The sequence below is a fragment of the Bombina bombina genome, chromosome 4, assembly GCF_027579735.1.
Source record: "Bombina bombina isolate aBomBom1 chromosome 4, aBomBom1.pri, whole genome shotgun sequence".
NCBI lineage: Eukaryota > Metazoa > Chordata > Amphibia > Anura > Bombinatoridae > Bombina > Bombina bombina.
Genome location: NC_069502.1, coordinates 1,180,373,587 through 1,180,400,258, shown reverse-complemented (window position 1 = coordinate 1,180,400,258; position 26,672 = coordinate 1,180,373,587). Strand labels below are relative to the sequence as shown.

Below are 26,672 nucleotides of genomic sequence, written 5' to 3'. Positions count from 1 at the left end.
GCGGTTCCATATCCCTTTAAGGCTATGGATTGGGGTGAGGCATTAACCCTTAAATGCCAGAAAGGGCTGTGGCATCCAGTTAGGCCCTTACTATTAGCATCACCTGCATTATTTCTGGCCATGGTGATATTGTGTTCGGATATTTTGGCAACCACAAACTTATCATTGGGATGATGTCTGAGGAGACCCCTCTCCCAGTTTAAAACCTTATGCTTATTGTTGTTTTCTAATAATATTATGACTCTCAGATTATTGTTTGGTGCAGTTGATGTTTATAACCAGCATAGTATGTCTTGTTTGCACACTCTCTCTTATCAACTGTTTTATATTTGTCCCTAATTGTCCTCAGCTTAGACAAATACTTACCTGGCAGGCTCATTACTTTATAGAAACTAAAGTACCTTATATATAGTAAATCTTTAAATGGTATCTTTAATATTTTAACAATTAATATAATTAAAATAAAAGTACATTGATAGTTTTCCTTTGTGACTTTCAGACTTTGTCAGAATGGGACCCATCGGACTCTGAGTCCTTGTTGTCAGTAGTGAAGGAGCTGGTTCAGCAATATCACCAGTATCAGTGCAGCCGCCTTAGTGAGAGCTCACGTCTCATGTTTGAGTATCATACGCTACTAGAGGAACCTCAGTATGGAGAGAACATGGAAATCTATGCTGGAAAAAAGAATAACTGGGTGAGTCTATTCTTTATAAAATTAAATGAAGGATTCTACTGAATGTATTTGTATTTTAATACCTTGTCTTTAGTCGCATTACAGTCAGAGGTTTACGCGTTTGATACAATTTGGTTTTTGTGGTAGGTGATGTGTGATTGGCTTTAATAAAAATAGATATCTGTTCTACTAGGGCCGATAACTTCTCCAGTTGTTAAAACATCATATTCTCTGCCCTCTTTTTTCCTAGCGGAATCAATTCTAACAAGATGTTTTAAGATGGAACAAAAATGTTTGCTCTAAACATGTTCAAGGGGAAGTCCAAATTAAACTTTCATGATTCACATAGTGTTAAACTACTTTCCAATTTTCTTTTATTATCTAATTTGCTTTTTGCTTTTGGTAGCCTTTGTTGGAAAGCATACTTAGGTGGACTCAGCAGCTACATTGCACTACTGGGAGCTAGCTGCTGATTGGTGGTTGCACATATATGCCTTTTGTCATTGGCTCACCAAATGTGTTCAGCAGGCTCCCATTAGTGTAATCCTGCTCCTTTTACAAGAGAAAATAAGAGAATTAAGCAAATTTGATAAGACGTAAAGTGGAAAGTTTTTTAACATTATATGTTTTATCTGAATCGTCAAAGAAACATTTTGGATTTCATGTCCCTTTTTTCATGAAATATTAAACGGGAAGTGCACAAGTGGCCTCTAGGATAGGATCTTTGTCTTTCACAGTGGTACAGTAGTTAGCTTGGTTAGTCTCAGGATTCCATTGTGCAGAAGAGGACTGTAGCCTGATTTTTGTCTCCCCTTTAATTTGTTCCCAATGATCCAGTTTTCCTGCTGGGCAGTATTAGATTGTTCACATATCGCTCCTTTATGAAATTGAAATAGCTATTTTTTCCCTGTAGTTTTCCCCACATAAACTCAGAATTTCAATACTTAGAATGGGCTATAGAAAAGCTGTGTAAATATATCCAGCAGAATAAATCAAATTGGGGTTAGGAAAGATAAATGATCAAATGTTGTTTCATTAGTTCCCTCTATGTATTGGGCTTTGTTATACAGACAGAAATAATATAAGGAACCATTTGTGTGTACAGAAAGTGATAAAAAAAGGAAATCTGATTTTCCTGCAAAATGGGTTGTGGTTGAGCAAAACAGACTGTCGTATACACAAATTAACCTAAAGGAAAAATGTATCATGCTTGTTATAGTCTGCTGCTGGTATAACAAGTCATTGGAAACACATAAAGGGAAGAACACTTTTACAGTACACTGTGCCTTTAAGAGCAGAGTTGATAGCAGGCCAAGGCCAGAAGGTCAATCCGTTATCTGGGAACAGCACACAGAGAATCCAGAAGAACAGTCAGGTGTATTAAGCTTGGGTGGCTTCTGCTCTTTCTTTTCTATGGTATTCCAGTCCATTAGAAGTGTCATTTTTAAAAACAGTTAAAGGGTCATTCAGACGGTAATATAAAATGATAAATCGTATATAAATAAAAGAAGAAAAAAACCTTTGAATATACTTTATTTATTTTGGTCCCTTTTCCTGTAATTCTGTTCTGAAATTGTGAGCTTTTCAGTTCCTGGTAGAAATGGAGGTGCAAAACAGTTCTATTCCACACAACCATTGGCTGCACTCTCTAGTGACCTATTTATAACTGTCCCTAATTGGTCACAGCAGAGAAGGTAACCTAAGTTACAACATGGCAGCTCCCATTGTTTTATAGACACTAAAAGTTTACACTTAGTGAAGCTTAAAAAAATAAATCTACATGTTATTCTCAGACTAATCTTTTTTTTTATGCTTCATTATATCTAGCATTTATTTAGTGTTTAATGTCCCTTTAGGTGAAATCATTTTTATTATCCACACTCCTCCACCAGTAAAGTCAGGAAGTTTACATACAATTTACCTTGAGAATATACCACACAACTAAGTACAAAGTTCAGATAACATAAAAAAATCCCTTAGTCTGGGCAATTCCCACCCAAAAAGAGTTCTTTTTAACACTAAGTCTCTCAAGAGTCTGCATATGAACTTTCCTGAGTGATGTCATCCATAACGTTTCTTTCAAAGACTTTAACCAATGATGGTAATGCAGACTTCTTTATAAAATGTGGAGTAACTCGTTTTCATTATATTTTCCCTCTATCAATCTCTTTATGTCTCTCTCGATATATTACCCTCAATAGTGAACATCTTAACATGGGGGGTACTAACCCTATATACATTTTACCTTTAGTAGTAACATAATAACAATAAACCAACTAAAAAGAAAACAAAATAAAAAAAAGAATATACATAGCAAGGGCATGAACTTACAAGGTGTCACTGTACATTTCATCATCTGCGTATCTAATTAATACTTGCACATCTAGCTTAATTTTTTTATACATTGGTTGAATGAGTCATTAATTAGTCTAATTCCTCTCTTTTTTTCTTCTATAAGGTACAACGAGTCCACGGATTCATCCTTTACTTGTGGGATATTATCCTCCTGCTAACAGGAAGTGGCAAAGAGCACCACAGCCGAGCTGTCTATATAGCTCCTCCCTTAGCTCCACCCCCCCAGTCATTCTCTTTGCCTACTCTAATTACTAGGAAGGGTGAAGTGAAAGAGGTGATAAAATATTAGTTTTTAATTTCTTCAAGCAAGAGTTTTTTTGTTTTAAATGCTACCAGTTTGTACTATTTACTCTCAGGCAGCAGATGGATGAAGACTTCTGCCTGGAGGATGATGATCTTAACATTTGTAACTAAGATCCAGTGCTGTTCCCACAGAGGCTGAGGGGTACAGAAAACTTCAGTGTGAGGAACATTTTCATTCTATATAGCAGTGAGGTATGTTCAGCCATTTTTTCTGGAGAGACTGTGTATTTCAGAAAGGCTGACAGTATCCCCATGAGGGTAAGGGTAAGCAGTAATCCTAAGAGCTATAGAAGGGCATTACTAAGCTTGCATAAGGGGCTAATTAAAAAAATGGTTGACACTGAGTTTTGAATGTTTGTGGGTAAACATTTTATGAAATGGGAGTGCTGTTAACGTTTTGTGGGCAATAACGTTTTTTGGGCAACTTTGTTGAGGGTACACTTGGCTTATTTTTTGGGTCTCGGAACCCACATGGCTAGTTTAAAACCGCTCTGGTGCAGTTCTTTGAGGCTGTAGAGGCATCAAGTGAGATGGGCAGGGCCTATTTTCACGCCTCAGATGCACAGTTGTTTTCACGCAGCAAGCTCCAACTCCTGAAGGCCCTTGTGGATGTTTTGGGCCAAATCGAAACTTTAACCCCATAGTTACTATCCCTGAGGGCAGGTAGGCGCCACAGCCTAATTTCAATCTGGTTTGCACATTAAAGGGTTAAATGTTAAATTTCCTTGTGGGGCAAACTTAACTACGCATATTGATTCTGCTTGCAAAAATTTGAAAAATGTGCTGCATTTTAAAGCAGTTTTGCAGAATGTGTATGCTTTTTTTTCTCTTAAAGGCGCAGTACCGTTTTTTAAGTTTGTTATTTTTTTCACTAAATAAAGTGTTTTCATGCTTGTTTGTTGTCATTACTAGCCTGTTCAACATGTCTGACATTGAAGAAAGTCATTGTTCAATATGTTTAGAAGCCATTGTGGAACCCCCACTTAGAATGTGTCCCTCATGCACTGAAAGGTCAATAAATTGCAAAGAACATATTTTAGCTACTAAAAGTATGTCACAGGATGATTCTCAGTCAGAAGGGAATCAGGTTATGCCATCTAATTCTCCCCAAGTGTCACAACCATTAACGCCCGCACAAGCGACACCAAGTACTTCTAGTGCGTCTTTCACCCTGCAAGATATGGCCGCAGTTATGAATACTACCCTCACAGAGGTTTTATCTAAGCTGCCTGGGTTGCAGGGGAAGCGCAGTAGGTCTAGTGTGAGAATAAATGCTAAGCCCTCTGATGCTTTATTAGCCATATCTGATGTACCCTCACACTGTTCTGAGTTGGGGGTGAGGGATTTGCTGTCTGAGGGAGAGATTTCTGATTCAGGAAAGATGTTCCCTCAGACAGACTCAGATATGACGGCTTTTAAATTTAAACTAGAACACCTCCGCTTATTGCTCAGGGAGGTTTTAGCGACTCTGGATGATTGTGACCCTATTGTAGTTCCAGAGAAATTGTGTAAAATGGACAGATTTCTAGAGGTTCCTGCCTACACTGATGTTTTTCTGGTCCCTAAGAGGATTTCGGAGATTGTTACTAAGGAGTGGGATAGACCAGGTATTCCGTTCGCTCCCCCTCCTACTTTAAAAAAAAAAATGTTTCCCATATCAGACACCATGCGGGACTCGTGGCAGACGGTCCCTAAGGTGGAGGGAACTATTTTTACCCTGGCTAAGCGTACAACTATACCTATTGAGGACAGTTGTGCTTTCAAAGATCCTATGGATAAAAAATTAGAGGGTCTCCTAAAGAAAATATTTGTTCATCAGAGTTTTCTTCTCCAACCTATAGCGTGCATTGTTCCTGTAACTACTGCAGCTTCTTTTTGGTTCAAGGCTCTGGAGGAGGCTCTTCAGGTTGAGACCCCATTAGATGATATTCTGGATAGAATTAGGGCTCTCAAGATAGCTAATTCTTTCATTACAGATGCCGCTTTTCAACTGGCTAAATTAGCAGCAAAGAATTCAGGTTTTGCCATTTTAGCGCGCAGAGCATTATGGCTTAAGTCCTGGTCTGCTGATGTGTCATCAAAATCTAAGCTTTTAGCCATCCCTTTCAAGGGTAAGACCCTATTCGGGCCTGAACTGAAAGATATCATTTCAGACATCACTGGAGGGAAAGGCCATGCCCTTCCTCAGGATAAGACAAATAAGATGAGGACCAAACAAAATAATTTTCGTTCCTTTCGAAACTTCAAATGTGGTCCCTCTATCTCTTCCCCTGCTGCAAAGCAAGAGGGGAATTTTGCTCAATCCAAGTCAGTCTGGAGACCTAACCAGACTTGGAACAAGGGTAAACAGGCCAAGAATCCTGCTGCTGCCACCAAGACAGCATGAAGGGGTAGCCCCCGATCCGGGACCGGTCTAGTAGGGGGCAGACTTTCTCTCTTTGCTCAGACTTGGTCAAGAGACGTTCAGGACTCCTGGGCTTTAGAAATCATAACCCAGGGGTATCTTCTAGATTTCAAAGATTCTCCTCCAAGGGGAAGATTCCATCTTTCTCAATTGTCTGTAAACCAGACAAAAAGAGAGGCGTTCTTACGCTGAGTAGAAGACCTATACAGGGAGTGCAGAATTATTAGGCAAATTAGTATTTTGACCACATCATCCTCTTTATGCATGTTGTCTTACTCCAAGCTGTATAGGCTCGAAAGCCTACTATCAATTAAGCATATTAGGTGATGTGCATCTCTGTAATGAGAAGGGGTGTGGTCTAATGACATCAACACCCTATATCAGGTGTGCATAATTATTAGGCAACTTCCTTTCCTTTGGCAAAATGGGTCAAAAGAAGGACTTGACAGGCTCAGAAAAGTCAAAAATAGTGAGATATCTTGCAGAGGGATGCAGCACTCTTAAAATTGCAAAGCTTCTGAAGCGTGATCATCGAACAATCAAGCGTTTCATTCAAAATAGTCAACAGGGTCGCAAGAAGCGTGTGGAAAAACCAAGGCGCAAAATAACTGCCCATGAACTGAGAAAAGTCAAGCGTGCAGCTGCCAAGATGCCACTTGCCACCAGTTTGGCCATATTTCAGAACTGCAACATCACTGGAGTGCCCAAAAGCACAAGGTGTGCAATACTCAGAGACATGGCCAAGGTAAGAAAGGCTGAAAGACGACCACCACTGAACAAGACACACAAGCTGAAACGTCAAGACTGGGCCAAGAAATATCTCAAGACTGATTTTTCTAAGGTTTTATGGACTGATGAAATGAGAGTGAGTCTTGATGGGCCAGATGGATGGGCCCGTGGCTGGATTGGTAAAGGGCAGAGAGCTCCAGTCCGACTCAGACGTCAGCAAGGTGGAGGTGGAATACTGGTTTGGGCTGGTATCATCAAAGATGAGCTTGTGGGGCCTTTTCGGGTTGAGGATGGAGTCAAGCTCAACTCCCAGTCCTACTGACAGTTTCTGGAAGACACCTCCTTCAAGCAGTGGTACAGGAAGAAGTCTGCATCCTTCAAGAAAAACATGATTTTCATGCAGGACAATGCTCCATCACACGCGTCCAAGTACTCCACAGCGTGGCTGGCAAGAAAGGGTATAAAAGAAGAAAATCTAATGACATGGCCTCCTTGTTCACCTGATCTGAACCCCATTGAGAACCTGTGGTCCATCATCAAATGTGAGATTTACAAGGAGGGAAAACAGTACACCTCTCTGAACAGTGTCTGGGAGGCTGTGGTTGCTGCTGCACGCAATGTTGATGGTGAACAGATCAAAACACTGACAGAATCCATGGATGGCAGGCTTTTGAGTGTCCTTGCAAAGAAAGGTGGCTATATTGGTCACTGATTTGTTTTTGTTTTGTTTTTGAATGTCAGAAATGTATATTTGTGAATGTTGAGATGTTATATTGGTTTCACTGGTAAAAATAAATAATTGAAATGGGTATATATTTGTTTTTTGTTAAGTTGCCTAATAATTATGCACAGTAATAGTCACCTGCACACACAGATATCCCCCTAAAATAGCTATAACTAAAAACTACTCCCAAAACTATTCAGCTTTGATATTAATGAGTTTTTTGGGTTCATTGAGAACATGGTTGTTGTTCAATAATAAAATTAATCCTCAAAAATACAACTTGCCTAATAATTCTGCACTCCCTGTATACCATGGGAGTGATCTGCCCAGTACCGAAAACAGAACAGGGGCAGGGGTTCTACTCCAATCTGTTTGTGGTTCCCAAAAAAGAGGGAACCTTCAGACCAATTTTAGATCTCAAGATCCTAAACAAATTCCTCAGAGTCCCATCCTTCAAAATTGAGACCATTCGGACTATTTTACCAATGATCCAGGAGGGTCAATATATGACAACCGTGGACTTAAAGGATGCGTATCTACACATCCCTATTCACAAGATCATCACCAGTTCCTCAGGTTCGCCTTTCTGGACAAGCATTACCAGTTTGTGGCTCTTCCCTTTGGGTTGGCCACAGCTCCCAGAATTTTCACAAAGGTGCTAGGGTCCCTTCTGGTGGTTCTAAGGCCGCGGGGCATAGCTGTGGCGCCTTATCTGGATGATATCTTAATTCAGGCGTCGACTTACCAACTATCCAAGTCTCACACAGACATCGTGTTGGCTTTTCTAAGATCTCACGGGTGGAAGGTGAACGTAAAAAAGAGTTCACTTATCCCTCTCACAAGAGTTCCATTCCTGGGAACTCTGATAGTTTCGGTGGACATGAAAATTTTTCTGACGGAGGTCAGGAAATCAAAGATTTTAAGCATCTGCCAAGCTCTTAATTCCATTCCTTGGCCGTCAGTGGCTCAGTGTATGGAGGTAATCGGACTAATGTGAGCGGCAATGGACATAGTTCCGTTTGCTCGCTTGCATCTCAGACCACTGCAACTATGCATGCTCAAACAGTGGAATGGGGATTATGCAGATTTATCTCCTCAGCTAAATCTGAATCAAGAGACCAGAGACTCTCTTCTTTGGTGGTTATCACAGGATCATCTGTTCCAGGGAATGTGTTTCCGCAGGCCAGCATGGGTCATAGTGACAACAGACGCCAGCCTATTGGGCTGGGGTGCAGTCTGGAATTCCCTGAAAGCACAGGGTTTGTGGACTCAGGAGGATGCTCTCCTCCCGATAAATATTCTAGAACTGAGAGCGATATCCAACACGCTTCTGGCGTGGCCTCAGCTGGCTTCGGCTAGATTCATAAGATTCCAGTCGGACAATATCACGACTGTAGCATATATCAATCATCAGGGGGGAACAAAGAGTTCTCTAGCGATGATAGAGGTTACCAAAATAATTTGAAGGGGCAGAGACTCACTTTTGCCATCTATCAGCAATCTATATCCCAGGAGTTGGAAACTGGGAAGCAGATTTTCTAAGTCGTCAGACTTTTCATCCGGTGGAGTGGGAACTCCATCCGGAGGTGTTTGCACAATTGGTTCAGCAATGGGGCACACCAGAATTGGATCTGATGGCATCTTGTCAGAACGCCAAACTTCCTTGTTACGGGTCCAGGTCTAGGGATCCTCTGGCAGTACTGATAGATGCTCTAGCAGTACCCTGGTCGTTCACCCTGACTTATGTGTTTCCACCATTTCCTTTCCTTCCTTGTTTGATTGCCAGAATCAAACAGGACTTGGTATGCAGACCTGGTGGACATGTCATCTCTTCCACCATGGACTCTGCCACTGAGACAGGACCTTCTGATTCAAGGTCCGTTCCAGCATCCAAATCTAGTTTCTCTGCGGCTGACTGCTTGGAGATTGAACGCTTGATTTTATCCAAGCGGGGTTTCTTTGAGTCGGTCATAGATACCTTGATTCAGGCTCGAAAGCCTGTTACTAGGAAAATTTATCATCAGATATGGCGTAAATATCTTTTATTGGTGCGAATCCAAAGGCTACTCAAGGAGTAAGATCAGGATTCCAAGGATTTTGTTTTTTCTCCAAGAAGGTTTGGAGAAGGGGCTATCAGCTAGTTCCTTAAAGGGACAGATATCTGCCTTATCAATTCTACTGCACAAGCGTCTGGCAGATGTTCCAGACGTTCAGTCGTTCTGTCAGGCTTTAGTTAGAATCAAGCCTGTGTTTAAACCTGTTGCTCCGCCATGGAGTTTGAATTTAGTTCTTAAAGTTCTTCAAGGGGTTCCGTTTGAACCTATGCATTCCATAGATATTAAGCTTCTATCTTGGAAAGTTCTGTTTTCAGTTGCTATCTCTTCGGCTCGAAGAGTTTCTGAATTATCTGCATTGCAATGCGACTCGCCTTATCTTGTTTTCCATGCTGATAAGGTGGTTTTGCGTACCAAACCTGGATTCCTTCCTAAGGTTGTTACTAATAGGAATATCAATCAGGAAATTGTTGTTCCTTCTCTGTGTCCTAATCCTTCCTCTAAGAAGGAGCGTCTGTTGCACAACTTGGACGTGGTCCGTGCTTTGAAGTTTTACTTGCAAGCAACCAAAGATTTCCGTCAAACGTCTTCTTTGTTTGTTGTCTATTCTGGAAAACGTAAAGGTTAAAAAGTTACGGCTACCTCTTTCTTTTTGGCTGAAAAGCATCATCCGTTTGGCATATGACACTGCTGGACAGCAGCCTCCTGAAAGGATTACAGCTCACTCGACTAGAGCGGTGGCTTCCACATGGGCTTTTAAAAATGAGGCTTCTGTTGAACAGATTTGTAAGGCTGCAACTTGGTCTTCGCTTGATACCTTTTCCAAATTTTACAAATTTGATACTTTTGCTTCTTCGGAGGCTATTTTTGGGAGAAAAGTTCTTCAAGCAGTGGTGCCTTCTGTTTAACCATCTGTCTTGTCCCTCCCGTTCATCCGTGTCCTGTAGCTTTGGTATTGTATCCCACAAGTAAAGGATGAATCCGTGGACTCGTCGTACTTTATAGAAGAAAAGTAAATTTATGCTTACCTGATAAATTAATTTCTTCTATGGTACGATGAGTCCACGGCCCGCCCTGTCATTTTAAGACAGATTATATTTTTTTATTTTAAACTTCAGTCACCTCTGCACCTTGTAGTTTCTCCTTTTTCTTCCTGTACCTTCGGTCGAATGACTGGGGGGGTGGAGTCAAGGGAGGAGCTATATAGACAGCTCTGCTGTGGTGCTCTTTGCCACTTCCTGTTAGCAGGAGGATAATATCCCACAAGTAAAGGATGAATCCGTGGACTCATCATATCATAGAAGAAATCAATTTATCAGGTAAGCATAAATTTCCTTTTTTAAATGTTGGTTTGAAAAGTGCAGTAAAAACCCCACAAGACACTGCATACAGGTTTTGTGAGTAGGGAAAATACCACTTGTTTTATAAGCTAAGCAACAAATACGCTAAGCAATCTATGTTTAAAATGCTTAGTATGTTTGTTTGTATACCACCACCCAGAATGCTTAGCAAGCTCGTCTGCTACAGTTAATAGCTGCTGTCCTGATTTGTCGTATAGAGATTAAAGGGACAGTCGAGTCTAAATTAAACTTTCATGATTCAGATAGTGCATGCAATTTTAACCCCTTAACAACTGAGGACGTGCAGGGTACGTCCTCAGAAAAAAGGCAGTTAATGCCTGAGAACGTACCCTGCACGTCAGTGTGGAAAGCAGCTGGTTTCCGGTTATTGCAGTGATGCCTCGATATGGAGGCATCCTGCAATAACCTTTTTAAGTCATCCGGTGCAGAGAGAGCCACTCTGTGGCCCTCTCTGCACCGGAGATCGGTGGCTACCTGCGTTGGTGGGTGGGAGCCAGACCGGGAGGCGGGTGGCGGCCATCGATGGCCATGTGGATCTGAAGGGGGGCGGGATCGTGGGCGGGGGTGGCTGGGGGCGCGCACGGGCGCGCGCGCGTGCACGGGAGGGTGGGGGCGGGCGCGTGCACGGGGAGGGAGCGGGTGGGAACCGCTACACTGCAGAAAATGGGGATATAAAAAATATAATAAAAACTAAAATCCAAACAATCAGCAAGGTGGTGGGGGTTTGTTTGTGGGGGGTTGGGGGAAGCTACACTACAGAAAAAAACAAAAAAAACCCCAAAAAAGCACTTTTTATTGTAAACTGGGTACTGGCAGACAGCTGCCAGTACCCAAGATGGCCCCCAATAAGGCAGAGGGGAGGGTTAGAGAGCGGTTTTGGGGGGGATCAGGGAGGTTGGGGGCTAAGGGGGGGATCCTACACAGTAGCATATGTAAATATGCTAAAAAAAATTTCATTTTTTTTTTAAAAACCCTTTTATTTTAGTACTGGCAGACTTTCTGCCAGTACTTAAGATGGCGGGGACAATTGTGGGGTGGGGGAGGGAAGGGAGCTGTTTGGGAGGGATCAGGGGGTGGGATGTGTCAGATGGGAGGCTGATCTCTACACTAAAGCTAAAATTAACCCTGCAAGCTCACTACAAACTCCCTAATTAACCCTTTCACTGCTAGCCATAATACACGTGTGAGGCGCAACAGGATTTAGTGGCCTTCTAATTACCAGAAAGCAACGCCAAAGTCATATATGTCTGCTATTTCTGAACAAAGGGGATCCCAGACAAGCATTTACAACCATTTGTGCCATAATTGCACAAGCTGTTTGTAAATGATTTCAGTGAGAAACCTAAAATTGTGAAAAATGTAACGTTTTTTTTAATTTGATCGCATTTGGCGGTGAAATGGTGGCATGAAATATACCAAAATGTGCCTAGATCAATACTTGGGGTTGTCTACTACACTACACTAAAGCTAAAATTAACCCTACAAGCTCCCTAAAAGCTCCCTAATTAACCCCTTAACTGCTGGGCATGATACACTTGTGGTGCGCAGTGGCATTTAGCGGCCTTCTAATTACCAAAAAGCAACGCCAAAGCCATATATGTGTGCTATTTCTGAACAAAGGGGATCCCAGAGAGGAATTTACAACCATTTATGCCATAATTGCACAAGCTGTTTGTAAATGATTTCAGTGAGAAACCTAAAGTTTGTGAAAAAATTTGTGAAAAAGTGAACAATTTTTTGTATTTGATCGCATTTGGCGGTGAAATGATGGTATGAAATATACCAAAATTGGCCTAGATCAATACTTTGGGATGTCTACTAAAAAAAAATATATACTTGTCAAGGGATATTCAGGGATTCCTGAAAGATATCAGTGTTCTAATGTAACTAGCGCTAATTTTGGAAAAAAATGGTTTGGAAATAGCAAAGTGCTACTTGTATTTATGGCCCTATAACTTGCAAAAAAAGCAAAGAACATGTAAACATTGGGTATTTCTAAACTCAGGACAAAATTTAGAAACTATTTAGCATGGGTGTTTTTTGGTGGTTTTAGATATGTAACAGATTTTGGGGGTCAAAGTTAGAAAAAGTGTGTTTTTTTCCATTTTTTCCTCATATTTTATAATTTTTTTTATAGTAAATTATAAGATATGATGAAAATAATGGTATCTTTAGAAAGTCCATTTAATGGCGAGAAAAACGGTATATAATATGTGTGGGTACAGTAAATGAGTAAGAAGAAAATTACAGCTAAACACAAACACCGCAAAAATGTAAAAATAGCCTTGGTCCCAAACGGACAGAAAATGGAAAAGTGCTCTGGTCACTAAGGGGTTAAACAACTTTCCAATTTACTTTTGTCATGCTTTGCTTTGCTCTCTTGGTATTCTTTGTTGAAAGCTAAACCTAGGCAGGCTCATAAATTTGATTTATAAGCCCTTCAGTGCTGCCTCTTATCTCAGTGTATTTTGACAGTTTTTTGACAGTTAGACAATGCTAATTTGTGTGTGCCATATAGATAACATTGTGCTCACTCCCATGGATTCAGCCCTGATTTGCTAAAATCCAAGTCTTTCAAAAGAACTGAAATAAAGGGGCAGTCTGCAGCTGCTTAGATATAAGGTAATCACAGAGGTAAAAAGTATATTATTATAACTGTGTTGGTTATGCAAAACTGGGGAATGGGTAATAAGGGATCATCAATCTTTTTTAACAATACAAATTTTCAAGTAGACATCAATAGTGGCCAATTTCTTAATACATGGGGTCTGTAGATCAATATTGTAGAAGCCTTAAAGGGACATAATAATCATGCTAAATCATGTGAAAGTGATGCAGCATACCTGTAAAAAGCTTACAAGAAAAAATATATTTTACCTCATAATTCCTTAAAGGCATATGAAACCCAATTTATTTCTCTTTTATGATTTGAATAGAGCAGCAACTTTCTAATTTATGCCTTTTATCAATTTTTCTCCGTTCTCTTGGTATTCATATCCCTTTTAGCTTGCTAAAGTACACTGTGATTTTTTTTACTATCATCTGCATGGTGAAAAAGAAACAGCCAATCAGCTTCATCAGTGCTGAGTTTACTGTAATCTCATAGAATTTCATTGACATCTCACAAGATTTCATAGTAAATTTCCTTAAAGGGACATGAAACACAAAATGTTTCTTTTGTGATTCAGATAGAGCATACAATTAAAAAAAAAAAAAAGTTTCCCATTTACTTCTATTATCAAATTTGTGTGTTTCCACTTTGTTAGAGATACCTAGGTAGGTATCTGGAGCACTACATGGCAGGAAATGGTGCCATCTAGTGCTCTTGGAAATGAATAACATTCTTGCAAAACTGCTGCCATATAATGCGCCAGACATATGCACACTCTTGAGCTTACATCCTTCTTTTTCAACAAAAGATACCGAGAGAACAAAGACAACTTTATAGAAAAAAATTAGAAAGTTGCTTAAATTTGTATGCTCTAACTGAATCACAAAAGAAAATTGTTGGGTTTTATATACCTTTAAATTGAAGAGTAAAACAAATGACTGTGCCTGCACATAGCAGACTCTTGCAAGTCCTGGGGCAAGTATCCTGATTGGCTGCTTAATGTCCCTTTACAATGGGATGTGGCTACTGAGGACATTTTGAGGTAAAATATTTTCTTTTTTCATTCAGAGATGTTCAGGGGATATTTCTAGTCAACTTTTTACAGATATGCTGCATCAATTTCAAGTGCTTGGACATGTGTGTATCACTCCCCTTTAAGGCTGTATACTCATGTATAGTTATTATTTACACACATAATATTTCATAAAACATTTACAGGAGCTCAGCACCAGATTTAGGTAAGGTTGCAGGGTACCCACTGTCATCGTCATTCTTGTAAGGTCTTGTGTATTGTGGCCACACTATTAGTTCTTTTTTTTTCTAGCCACAAAAAGCAGTGCTGTGGTCCTGTTTGCTGTCTATGGGGCACCAGTTGAACATACCTGATATACCTAAAGCTTATAATAAGTAGCTTAAAAGTATATAATGGGCTATAAAGCAAAATGACTGAGCAGTTAGCTGAAATTTTTGTACCATGAACTGTGAGACATTAGGAACAGTTACATTTGTACTGAATTGGTAACAAGTGTATTATAATTATGTTTTTTGGGTATCTTGATATAAACTGCCATCAGTAATCATGTATGGTGTAGTACAGTCAGCCAAATAAAGATAACATTAGCTTAGCTCCAGATTTCTTAAGTGAATAGTTAAATAGATATCACGCAAAGAAAACAGAACACCGCTCTTGGCTCTACTGAGCGGGCCTGTTTTCTTCTGCTAAGCGCATCACGGGCACGCTGTTTATTCACAGCGCGCCTGATCGCGCTATTAAAATCAATGTAGCTCGCTCTGGTCTGGTAGCGGGAGCGAGCTACATTGATTTTAATAGCGCAATTGGGCAGGCTGTGATCATACAGCGTGCCCAGATGCACTTAGCAGAAGAAAACAGGCCCGCTCAGTAGAGCCAGGAGCGGCGTTCTGTTTTCTTTGTGTGATATCTATTTAACTATTCACTTAAGAAATCTGGAGCTAAGCTAATGTTATATAATTCTGCACTATGTGCAGAATTATATAACATTATTCCCTAAGTTTGCTTGCCCTTTAATGTTATTTTCTTAGCATTAAAGTATTAGTTGCTGCTTATCAGAAGAGGAAACTGGTTTGGGAATAACCAGCCATGGGGATATTCCAAAGAAGATCATTATCTTGTCTGCAATAAAACCAGCATTTCCTTGTGTGATACTGAAACATGAAACAAGCATATATTCACCTTTTTCCTTGTTGTAAGTTTTTGGTGTTGCTTTTCCTGTAATTTGTTTAGCATTTGATTGCTGCGCAATAAAGTTACCCTAAAGGGACATTTTTGATTTAAAAAAAAAATATACAGCATGCAAAATGATTTTGTGTCTGGTCTTATTTTGAATTCTAAATTATTCATGTGGCTCAGTGACGTCATAATTGTTGGTAGTGTTCAGGGCCTACTTATCCTTATTTTCTCCAACATAGGTGTGTCCGGTCCACGGCGTCATCCTTACTTGTGGGATATTCTCTTCCCCAACAGGAAATGGCAAAGAGCCCAGCAAAGCTGGTCACATGATCCCTCCTAGGCTCCGCCTTCCCCAGTCATTCTCTTTGCCGTTGCACAGGCAACATCTCCACGGAGATGGCTAAGAGTTTTTTGGTGTTTAAATGTAGCTTTTATTCTTCAATCAAGAGTTTGTTATTTTAAAATAGTGCTGGTATGTACTATATACTCTGAAACAGAAAGGAGATGAAGATTTCTGTTTGTAAGAGGAAAATGATTTTAGCAACCGTTACTAAAATCGATGGCTGTTTCCACACAGGACTGTTGAGATGAATTAACTTCAGTTGGGGGAAACAGTGAGCAGACTTTTGCTGCTTGAGGTATGACACATTTCTAACAAGACTTGGTAATGCTGGAAGCTGTCATTTTCCCTATGGGATCCGGTAAGCCATTTTCTTAATTTTTAATATAAGAATAAAGGGCTTCACAAGGGCTTTAAAGACTGGTAGACATTTTTCTGGGCTAAAACGATTACTTTATAAGCATATTTAATGGTTTATAACTTTGGAGAGTTATTTTAATCTTGGGAATTCTGTTAAAAAAACGGCAGGCACTGTATTGGACACCTTTTTCACTGGGGGCCTTTTCTAGTCATAGGCAGAGCCTCATTTTCGCGCCACTAATGCGCAGTTGTTTTTGAGAAGCAAGGCATGCAGATGCATGTGTGAGGAGCTCAGATCCTCTGAAAAAGCTTATTGAAGGCGTCATTTGGTATCGTATTCCCCTCTGGGCTTGGTTGGGTCTCAGCAAAGCAGATACCAGGGACTGTATAGGGGTTAAATGTAAAAACGGCTCCGGTTCCGTTATTTTAAGAGTTAAAGCTTTCAAATTTGGTGTGCAATACTTTTAAGGCTTTAAGACACTGTGGTGAAATTTTGGTGAATTTTGAACAATTCCTTCATACTTTTTCGCATATTCAGTAATAAAGTGTGTTCAGTTTAAAATTTAAAGAGACAGTAACGGTTTTATTTTAAAACGTTTTTTGTGCTTTGTTATCAAGTTTATGCCTATTAACATGTCTGAACTAGCAGATAGACGATGTTCTGTATGTTCGGAAGCCAAGGTTCCTCTCCATTTAAATATATGTGATGAATGTGACAAACAAAGTAGGGACAATGATGCCACTGATAATAATGTTGCCCAAACTGATTCCTTAAGTGAGGGGAGTAAGCATGGTACTGCATCATCTCCTTCCATGTCTACACCAGTCTTGCCCACTCAGGAGGTCCCTAGTGCATCTAGTGCGCCAATCCTCCTTACTATGCAACAATTAACGGCTGTAATGGATAATTCTATTAAAAACATTTTAGCCAAAATGCCCGCTTATCAGCGAAAGCGTGACTGCTCTGTTTTAGATACTGAAGAGCATGAGGACGCTGATGATAATGGTTCTGACATGCCCTTACACCAGTCTGAAGGGGCCAGGGAGGTTTTGTCTGAGGGAGAAATTTCAGATTCAGGAAAAATTTCTCAACAAGCTGAACCTGACGTTATTACATTCAAATTTAAATCGGAACATCTCCGCGCTCTGCTTAAGGAGGTGTTATCTACTCTGGATGATTGTGACAATTTGGTCATTCCAGAGAAACTATGTAAGATGGACAAGTTCCTAGAGGTCCCGGTGCCCCCCGAAGCTTTTCCTATACCCAAGCGGGTGGCGGACATTGTAAATAAAGAATGGGAAAGGCCCGGCATACCTTTTGTTCCTCCCCCTATATTTAAGAAATTATTTCCTATGGTCGACCCCAGGAAGGACTTATGGCAGACAGTCCCCAAGGTCGAGGGGGCGGTTTCTACTCTAAACAAACGCACCACTATCCCCATAGAAGATAGTTGTGCTTTCAAAGATCCTATGGATAAAAAATTAGAGGGTTTGCTTAAAAAGATGTTTGTTCAGCAAGGTTACCTTCTACAACCAATTTCATGCATTGTTCCTGTCACTACAGCAGCGTGTTTCTGGTTCGAAGAACTAGAAAAGTCGCTCAATAAAGCATCTTCTTATGAGGAGGTTATGGACAGAGTTCAAGCACTTAAATTGGCTAGCTCTTTTACCTTAGACGCCACTTTGCAATTAGCTAGATTAGCGGCGAAAAATTCAGGTTTTGCTATTGTGGCGCGCAGAGCGCTTTGGCTAAAGTCTTGGTCAGCGGATGTGTCCTCCAAGAACAAATTGCTTAACATCCCTTTCAAGGGGAAAACGCTGTTTGGCCCTGACTTGAAAGAGATTATTTCAGACATCACTGGGGGAAAGGGCCACGCCCTTCCTCAGGATAGGTCTTTTAAGGCTAAAAATAAAACAAATTTTCGTCCTTTTCGCAGAAACGGACCAGCCTCAAGCTCTACATCCTCTAAGCAAGAGGGTAATTCTTCTCAAACCAAGCCAGCCTGGAGACCGATGCAAGGCTAGAACAAGGGTAAGCAGGCCAAGAAGCCTGCTACCGCTACCAAGACAGCATGAGATGCTGGCCCCCGATCCGGGACCGGATCTGGTGGGGGGCAGACTCTCTCTCTTCGCTCAGGCTTGGGCAAGAGATGTTCAGGATCCTTGGGCACTAGAAATAGTTTCTCAAGGTTATCTCCTGGAATTCAAGGAACTACCCCCAAGGGGAAGGTTCCACAGGTCTCAATTGTCTTCAGACCAAATAAAAAGACAGGCATTCTTACATTGTGTAGAAGACCTGTTAAAAATGGGAGTGATTCATCCTGTTCCATTAGGAGAACAAGGGATGGGGTTTTACTCCAATCTGTTCATAGTTCCCAAAAAAGAGGGAACATTCAGGCCAATTTTGGATCTCAAGATCCTAAACAAATTTCTCAGGGTTCCATCGTTCAAAATGGAAACCATTCGGACAATTCTTCCTACCATCCAGGAAGGTCAATTCATGACCACGGTGGATTTAAAGGATGCGTATCTACATATTCCTATCCACAAGGAACATCATTGGTTCCTAAGATTCACCTTTCTGGACAGGCATTACCAGTTTGTGGCACTTCCATTCGGATTAGCCACTGCTCCAAGAATTTTCACAAAGGTACTAGGGTCCCTTCTAGCGGTGCTAAGGCCAAGGGGCATTGCAGTAGTACCTTACTTGGACGACATTCTAATTCAAGCGTCGTCTCTGCCACAAGCAAAGGCTCACACGGACATTGTCCTAGCCTTTCTCAGATCTCACGGGTGGAAAGTGAACGTAGAAAAAAGTTTTCTATTCCCGTCAACAAGAGTTCCCTTCTTGGGAACAATAATAGACTCCTTAGAAATGAAGATTTTTCTGACAGAGGCCAGAAAATCAAAACTTCTAAGCTCTTGTCAAGTACTTCATTCTGTTCTTCCTCCTTCCATAGCGCAGTGCATGGAAGTAATAGGTTTGATGGTTGCGGCAATGGACATAGTTCCTTTTGCGCGGATTCATCTAAGACCATTACAACTGTGCATGCTCAGACAGTGGAATGGGGATTATACAGACTTGTCCCCGACGATCCAAGTAGATCAGAGGACCAGAGATTCACTCCGTTGGTGGCTAACCCTGGACAACCTGTCTCAAGGGATGAGCTTCCGCTGACCAGAGTGGGTCATTGTCACGACCGACGCCAGTCTGGTGGGCTGGGGCGCGGTCTGGAACTCCCTGAAAGCTCAGGGTCTATGGTCTCGGGAAGAATCTCTTCTCCCGATAAACATTCTGGAACTGAGAGCGATATTCAATGCTCTCAAGGCTTGGCCTCAACTAGCAAAGGCCAAATTCATACGGTTTCAATCAGACAACATGACGACTGTTGCATATATCAACCATCAGGGGGGAACAAGGAGTTCCCTGGCGATGGGAGAAGTGACCAAAGTAATTCAATGGGCGGAGATTCACTCCTGCCACTTGTCTGCAATCCACATCCCAGGAGTAGAAAATTGGGAAGCGGATTTTCTGAGTCGTCAGACTTTTCATCCGGGGGAGTGGGAACTCCATCCGGAAATCTTTGCCCACATAACTCAATTATGGGGCATTCCAGACATGGATCTGATGGCGTCTCGTCAGAACTTCAAGGTTCCTTGCTACGGGTCCAGATCCAGGGATCCCAAGGCGACTCTAGTAGATGCACTAGTAGCACCTTGGACCTTCAACCTAGCCTATGTATTCCCACCGTTTCCTCTCATTCCCAGGCTGGTAGCCAGGATCAATCAGGAGAGGGCTTCGGTGTTCTTGATAGCTCCTGCGTGGCCACGCAGAACTTGGTATGCAGACCTGGTGAATATGTCATCGGCTCCACCATGGAAGCTACCTTTGAGACGGGACCTTCTTGTTCAAGGTCCGTTCGAACATCCGAATCTGGCCTCGCTCCAACTGACTGCTTGGAGATTGAACGCTTGATTTTATCAAAGCGTGGGTTCTCAGATTCTGTCATTGATACTCTTATTCAGGCTAGAAAGCCTGTAACTAGGAAAATTTACCATAAAGTATGGAAGAAATATATCTGTTGGTGCGAATCGAAAGGATTCCCATGGAACAGGGTAAAAATTCCTAAGATTCTATCCTTTCTACAAGAGGGTTTGGAGAAAGGATTATCTGCAAGTTCTTTGAAGGGACAGATTTCTGCTTTATCTGTTTTACTTCACAAAAAGCTGGCGGCTGTGCCAGATGTTCAAGCTTTTGTTCAGGCTCTGGTTAGAATCAAGCCTGTTTACAAACCTTTGACTCCTCCTTGGAGTCTCAATTTAGTTCTTTCAGTTCTTCAAGGGGTTCCGTTTGAACCCTTACATTCCGTAGATATTAAGTTATTATCTTGGAAAGTTTTGTTTTTGGTTGCAATTTCTTCTGCTAGAAGAGTTTCAGAGTTATCTGCTCTGCAGTGTTCTCCTCCTTATCTGGTGTTCCATGCAGATAAGGTGGTTTTGCGTACTAAACCTGGGTTTCTTCCGAAAGTTGTTTCTAACAAAAATATTAACCAGGAGATAGTTGTGCCTTCTTTGTGTCCGAATCCAGTTTCAAAGAAGGAACGTTTGTTGCACAATTTGGATGTAGTTCGTGCTCTAAAATTCTATTTAGAGGCTACAAAGGATTTCAGACAAACATCTTCCTTGTTTGTTGTTTACTCTGGTAAAAGGAGAGGTCAAAAAGCAACTTCTACCTCTCTCTCTTTTTGGCTTAAAAGCATCATCCGATTGGCTTATGAGACTGCCGGACGGCAGCCTCCTGAAAGAATCACAGCTCACTCCACTAGGGCTGTGGCTTCCACATGGGCCTTCAAGAACGAGGCTTCTGTTGATCAGATATGTAAGGCAGCGACTTGGTCTTCACTGCACACTTTTACCAAATTTTACAAATTTGATACTTTTGCTTCTTCTGAGGCTATTTTTGGGAGAAAGGTTTTGCAAACCGTGGTGCCTTCCATCTAGGTGACCTGATTTGCTCCCTCCCATCATCCGTGTCCTAAAGCTTTGGTATTGGTTCCCACAAGTAAGGATGACGCCGTGGACCGGACACACCTATGTTGGAGAAAACAGAATTTATGCTTACCTGATAAATTACTTTCTCCAACGGTGTGTCCGGTCCACGGCCCGCCCTGGTTTTTTAATCAGGTCTGATGAATTATTTTCTCTAACTACAGTCACCACGGTATCATATGATTTCTCCTATGCATATTCCTCCTTTACGTCGGTCGAATGACTGGGGAAGGCGGAGCCTAGGAGGGATCATGTGACCAGCTTTGCTGGGCTCTTTGCCATTTCCTGTTGGGGAAGAGAATATCCCACAAGTAAGGATGACGCCGTGGACCGGACACACCGTTGGAGAAAGTAATTTATCAGGTAAGCATAAATTCTGTTATTCAAATACCCCGCGCTCTGGCTGCCCAGTTCAAAAGTAATTTCTCCTACATTGGTGTGTCCGGTCCACGGCTTCATCCTTACTTGTGGAATATTCTCTTCCCCTACAGGAAATGGCAAAGAGAGCACACAGCAAAGCTGTCCATATAGCTCCCCCTCTGGCTCTGCCCCCCAGTCATTCTCTTTGCTGCTCTGAACAAGTAGCATCTCCACGGGGATGGTAAAGAGTATGTGGTGTTAGTTGTAGTTTTTTATTTCTTCTATCAAGAGTTTGTTATTTTAAAATAGTGCCGGTTTGTGCTATTTACTCTACAACAGAAAGTGATGAAGATTTATGTTAAAAGAGGAGTATGATTTTAGCACCAGTAACTAAAATCCATTGCTGTTCCCACGCAGGAATGTTCCCACGCAGGACTGTTCCCACGCAGGACTGTTGAAACCAGAGAACTTCAGTTGGGGGGAACAGTTTGCAGACTTTTCTGCTCCAGGTATGACCAGTCTCTTTTCTAACAAGACATAGTAATGCTAGAAGACTGTCAGTTTTCCCTTATGGGATCGGTAAGCCATTTTCTTAGACTCATAACAGAATTAAGGCTTATAAAATGGGCTCTATGCTGGTTGACACTATTATGGGCTAAATCGATTGGTTTATATCATATTTATATGACATTTTGAGTGTTTTGTGAATTTGGAAACACTTTTGGGAACGTTTTATTACGCCTGGCAGTTGTTTAGACGCCTAATCTAGTCAGGAAGGCCCCTTCACTCTGGTATGCAGAGGGAGGAGGGCTCATTTTCGCGCCTCAGTTGCGCAGTTACTTCTAGAGGCAGTACATGCAGCTTCATGTGAGAGGGTCCTGTGGCTAAAAAACGGACTCAGGAAGGCTTATTTCTGTGGTGAATAACCGCTAAGGAAGGTAAAAGCTGCAGCAAAGTCTGTGGCAGGGACTGTAGTGTGTTTAAATCGGTAAATTGAACAATTAGCTCCGGTTTGCTCATTTAAGGGTTTAGAGACTTGAAAATTGGTGTGCAATACTTTCAAAGCATTAAGACACTGGGGTGTAAATTTTGTAAAGATCGGATATTTCCTTCATAGTTTTTCAAACATTCAGAAATAAAGTGTGCTCTTGTTATTATTTAAAGAGACAGTAACGGTTTTGATTAAAAACGTTTTTATTTCATTAATAGCCTGCCAAAATCTGTCTAACATGTCTGTACCCTCAGATAGCATATGTTCTGTGTGTATGGAGGCCAAGGTGGTTCCCCCTTTAAATGTATGTGAAAATTGTGCCATGGCGTCCAAACAAAGTAAGGACAGTACTGTCACATTTAATAAGGTTGCACAAGATGATTCTTCAAATGAAGGTAGTGGGGATAGCTCATCATCCTCTCCTTCTGTGTCAACACCAGTTTTGCCCACGCAGGCGATACCTAGTACATCTAGCGCGCCAATGCTTGTTACTATGCAGCAATTAACTGCAGTAATGGATAATTCTATAGCAAATCTTTTATCCAAACTGCCAGCATTTCCCAGAAAGCGTGATTGCTCAGTTTTAAATACAGAGGATGAGCAAGTTGGCGCTGACGATAATTTATCTGTTATACCCTCACATCAATCGGAATTGGCAGTGAGGGAGGGTCTGTCTGAGGGAGAAATTTCTGATTCAGGAAAAGTTTCTCAGCAGGCAGAACCTGATATCGTGGCATTTAAATTTAAGTTAGAACATCTCCGCGCCCTGCTTAAGGAGGTGCTAACTACTCTTGATGATTGTGACTCTTTGGTGATTCCAGAGAAGTTGTGCAAAATGGACAAATTCTTAGAGATCCCTGTGCACGCTGATGCCTTTCCGATACCCAAGAGGGTGGCGGACATAGTGACTAAGGAGTGGGAGAAGCCAGGTATACCTTTTGTTCCACCTCCTATATTTAAGAAAATGTTCCCCATTGTCGACCCCAGAAGGGACACATGGCAAACGGTCCCTAAGGTTGAGGGGGCAGTTTCAACGTTAGCCAAGCGCACAACTATTCCTATTGAGGACAGTTGCGCTTTCAAAGATCCTATGGATAAAAAATTGGAAGGATTGCTTAAAAAGATATTTGTTCAGCAGGGTTTCTTTCTTCAACCAATTTCGTGCATTATTCCTGTCACCACGGCGGCGTCTTTTTGGTTCGAGGAACTAGAAAATTCGCTCCAAAAGGAGACTCCATATGATGAAGTCATGGACAGAATTCACGCACTAAAGTTGGCTAATTCCTTTATTTTGGATGCCGCTTTTCAGTTGGCTAAATTAGCGGCGAAAAATTCAGGTTTTGCAATAGTGGCGCACAGAGCTAAAATCTTGGTCGGCGGATGTGTCGTCCAAAACAAAATTGCTTAATATTCCTTTCAAAGGTAAGACCCTTTTTGGGCCGGAATTGAAGGAGATTATTTCAGACATCACTGGGAGAAAAGGCCATGCCCTCCCACAGGATAGGCCTTTCAAGGCTAAGAACAAATCTAATTTTCGTTCCTTTCGCAATTTCAGGAACGGACCGACTCCTAACTCTGCAGCCTCTAGACAAGAGGGTAACGCTTCCCAGCCTAAACCAGCATGGAAACCATTGCAAGGCTGGAACAAGGGTAAACAGACCAAGAAGCCTGCTGCTGCTACCAAGACAGCATGAAGGGGTAGCCCCCGATCCGGGACCGGATCTAGTAGGGGGCAGACTTTCTCTCTTTGCTCAGGCTTGGGCAAGAGATGTTCCGGATCCCTGGGCACTAGAAATAGTTTCTAAGGGGTATCTTCTAGAGTTCAAGGAACTTCCTCCAAGGGGAAGGTTCCACATGTCTCGCTTATCTTCAGACCAGATAAAGAGACAGGCATTCTTACATTGCGTAGGAGACCTATTAAAGATGGGAGTGATACACCCAGTTCCAACAGCGGAACAAGGTCTGGGTTTTTACTCAAACCTGTTTGTAGTTCCCAAAAAAGAGGGAACTTTCAGGCCAATTCTGGATTTAAAAATCCTAAACAAATTCGTCAGAGTTCCATCATTCAAAATGGAAACCATTCAGACGATTTTACCAACAATCCAGGAGGGTCAATATATGACTACCGTGGACTTAAAGGATGCGTACCTGCATATTCCTATCCACAAAGATCATCATCAGTTCCTGAGGTTCGCCTTTCTGGACAAACATTACCAGTTCGTGGCTCTTCCATTTGGTTTAGCCACTGCTCCCAGAATTTTCACAAAGGTGCTAGGGTCCCTCCTAGCGGTTCTAAGGCCGAGGGGCATTGCTGTAGCACCTTACCTAGACGACATTCTAATCCAAGCGTCGTCCCTTTGCAAAGCAAGGGCTCATACAGACATTGTTTTAGCCTTTCTCAGGTCTCACGGGTGGAAGGTGAACGTAGAAAAGAGTTCCCTGTCCCCGTCCACAAGGGTTCCTTTTCTGGGAACAATAATAGATTCTGTAGAAATGAAGATTTTTCTGACAGAGGTCAGAAAGTTAAAGCTTCTAAACGCTTGTCAAGTTCTTCAAGCTATTCCTCAGCCTTCCATAGCTCAGTGCATGGAGGTAATAGGATTAATGGTTGCAGCAATGGACGTGGTTCCTTTTGCTCGAATTCATCTAAGACCATTACAACTGTGCATGCTCAAACAGTGGAATGGGGATTATGCAGACTTGTCTCCCCAGATTCAAGTAGACCAGGTAACCAGAGACTCACTCCGCTGGTGGTTGACTCCGCAGACCAGAGTGGGTCATTGTCACGACCGACGCCAGTCTCTTAGGCTGGGGCGCGGTCTGGGACTCCCTGAAAGCTCAGGGTCTATGGTCTCGGGAAGAGTCTCTTCTTCCGATAAACATTTTGGAACTGAGAGCGATATTCAATGCGCTCCTGGCTTGGCCTCAACTAGCGAAGGCCAGATTCATAAGATTTCAGTCGGACAACATGACGACTGTAGCGTACATCAATCATCAGGGGGGAACAAAGAGTTCCTTGGCGATGAGAGAGGTATCCAAGATTATCAAATGGGCGGAGGATCACTCCTGCCATCTATCTGCAATACACATCCCAGGAGTAGACAACTGGGAGGCGGATTATTTGAGTCGTCAGACCTTCCATCCGGGGGAGTGGGAACTCCACCCGGAGGTCTTTGCCCAGCTAACTCAACTATGGGGCATTCCAGATATGGATCTGATGGCGTCTCGTCAGAACTCCAAGGTTCCTCGCTACGGGTCCAGATCAAGGGATCCCAAGGCGACGCTAGTGGATGCATTGGTGGCGCCTTGGTCGTTCAATCTAGCTTATGTGTTTCCACCGTTCCCTCTCCTTCCCAGGCTTGTAGCCAGAATCAAACAGGAGAAGGCCTCGGTGATTCTAATAGCTCCTGCATGGCCACGCAGGACTTGGTATGCAGACCTGGTGAATATGTCATCGGCTCCACCATGGAAGCTACCTTTGAGACAGGATGTTCTAGTACAAGGTCCATTCGAACATCCAAATCTAGTCTCTCTGCAACTGAAAACTGGAAATTGAACGCTTGATTTTATATAAGCGTGGGTTTTCAGATTCAGTTATAGATACTCTGGTTCAAGCCAGAAAACCTGTGACTAGGAAAATTTACCATAAGATATGGCAAAAATATATCTGTTGGTGCGAATCCAAGGGATTCTCCTGGAGTAAAATTAAAATTCCTAGGATTCTTTCCTTTCTCCAAGAGGGTTTGGATAAAGGTTTGTCAGCTAGTTCTCTAAAGGGACAGATATCTGCTCTGTCTGTTTTGTTGCACGAACGTCTGGCAGCCGTGCCAGATGTACAGGCGTTAGTCAGAATCAAGCCTGTCTACAGACCTATGACTCCTCCATGGAGTTTAAACATAGTTATTTCAGTTCTTCAAGGGGTTCCGTTTGAACCCTTACATTCCATAGATATTAAGTTACTATCTTGGAAAGTTCTGTTTTTGGTTGCTATGTCTTCTGCCAGAAGAGTTTCTGAATTGTCTGCTTTGCAGTGTACTTCACCCTATCTGGTATTCCATACTGATAAGGTAGTTTTACGTACCAAGCCTGGTTTTCTTCCAAAAGTGGTTTCCAACAGGAATATTAACCAGGAAATAGTTGTTCCTTCTC

General features: G+C 41.9%; 1 protein-coding gene across 2 annotated transcripts in view; it reads left to right on the top strand.

Annotated features, from left to right (window-relative positions):
• The window catches only part of BABAM2 (BRISC and BRCA1 A complex member 2), an 896,806-nt gene that overhangs the window by 162,686 nt on the left and 707,448 nt on the right, over positions 1-26,672 (top strand). For both annotated transcript variants that reach the window (XM_053712651.1, XM_053712652.1), the window contains exon 5: positions 500-694. In XM_053712651.1, the coding sequence (XP_053568626.1) occupies positions 500-694 (195 nt within the window). The remainder of the gene's footprint in view (positions 1-499; positions 695-26,672) is intronic.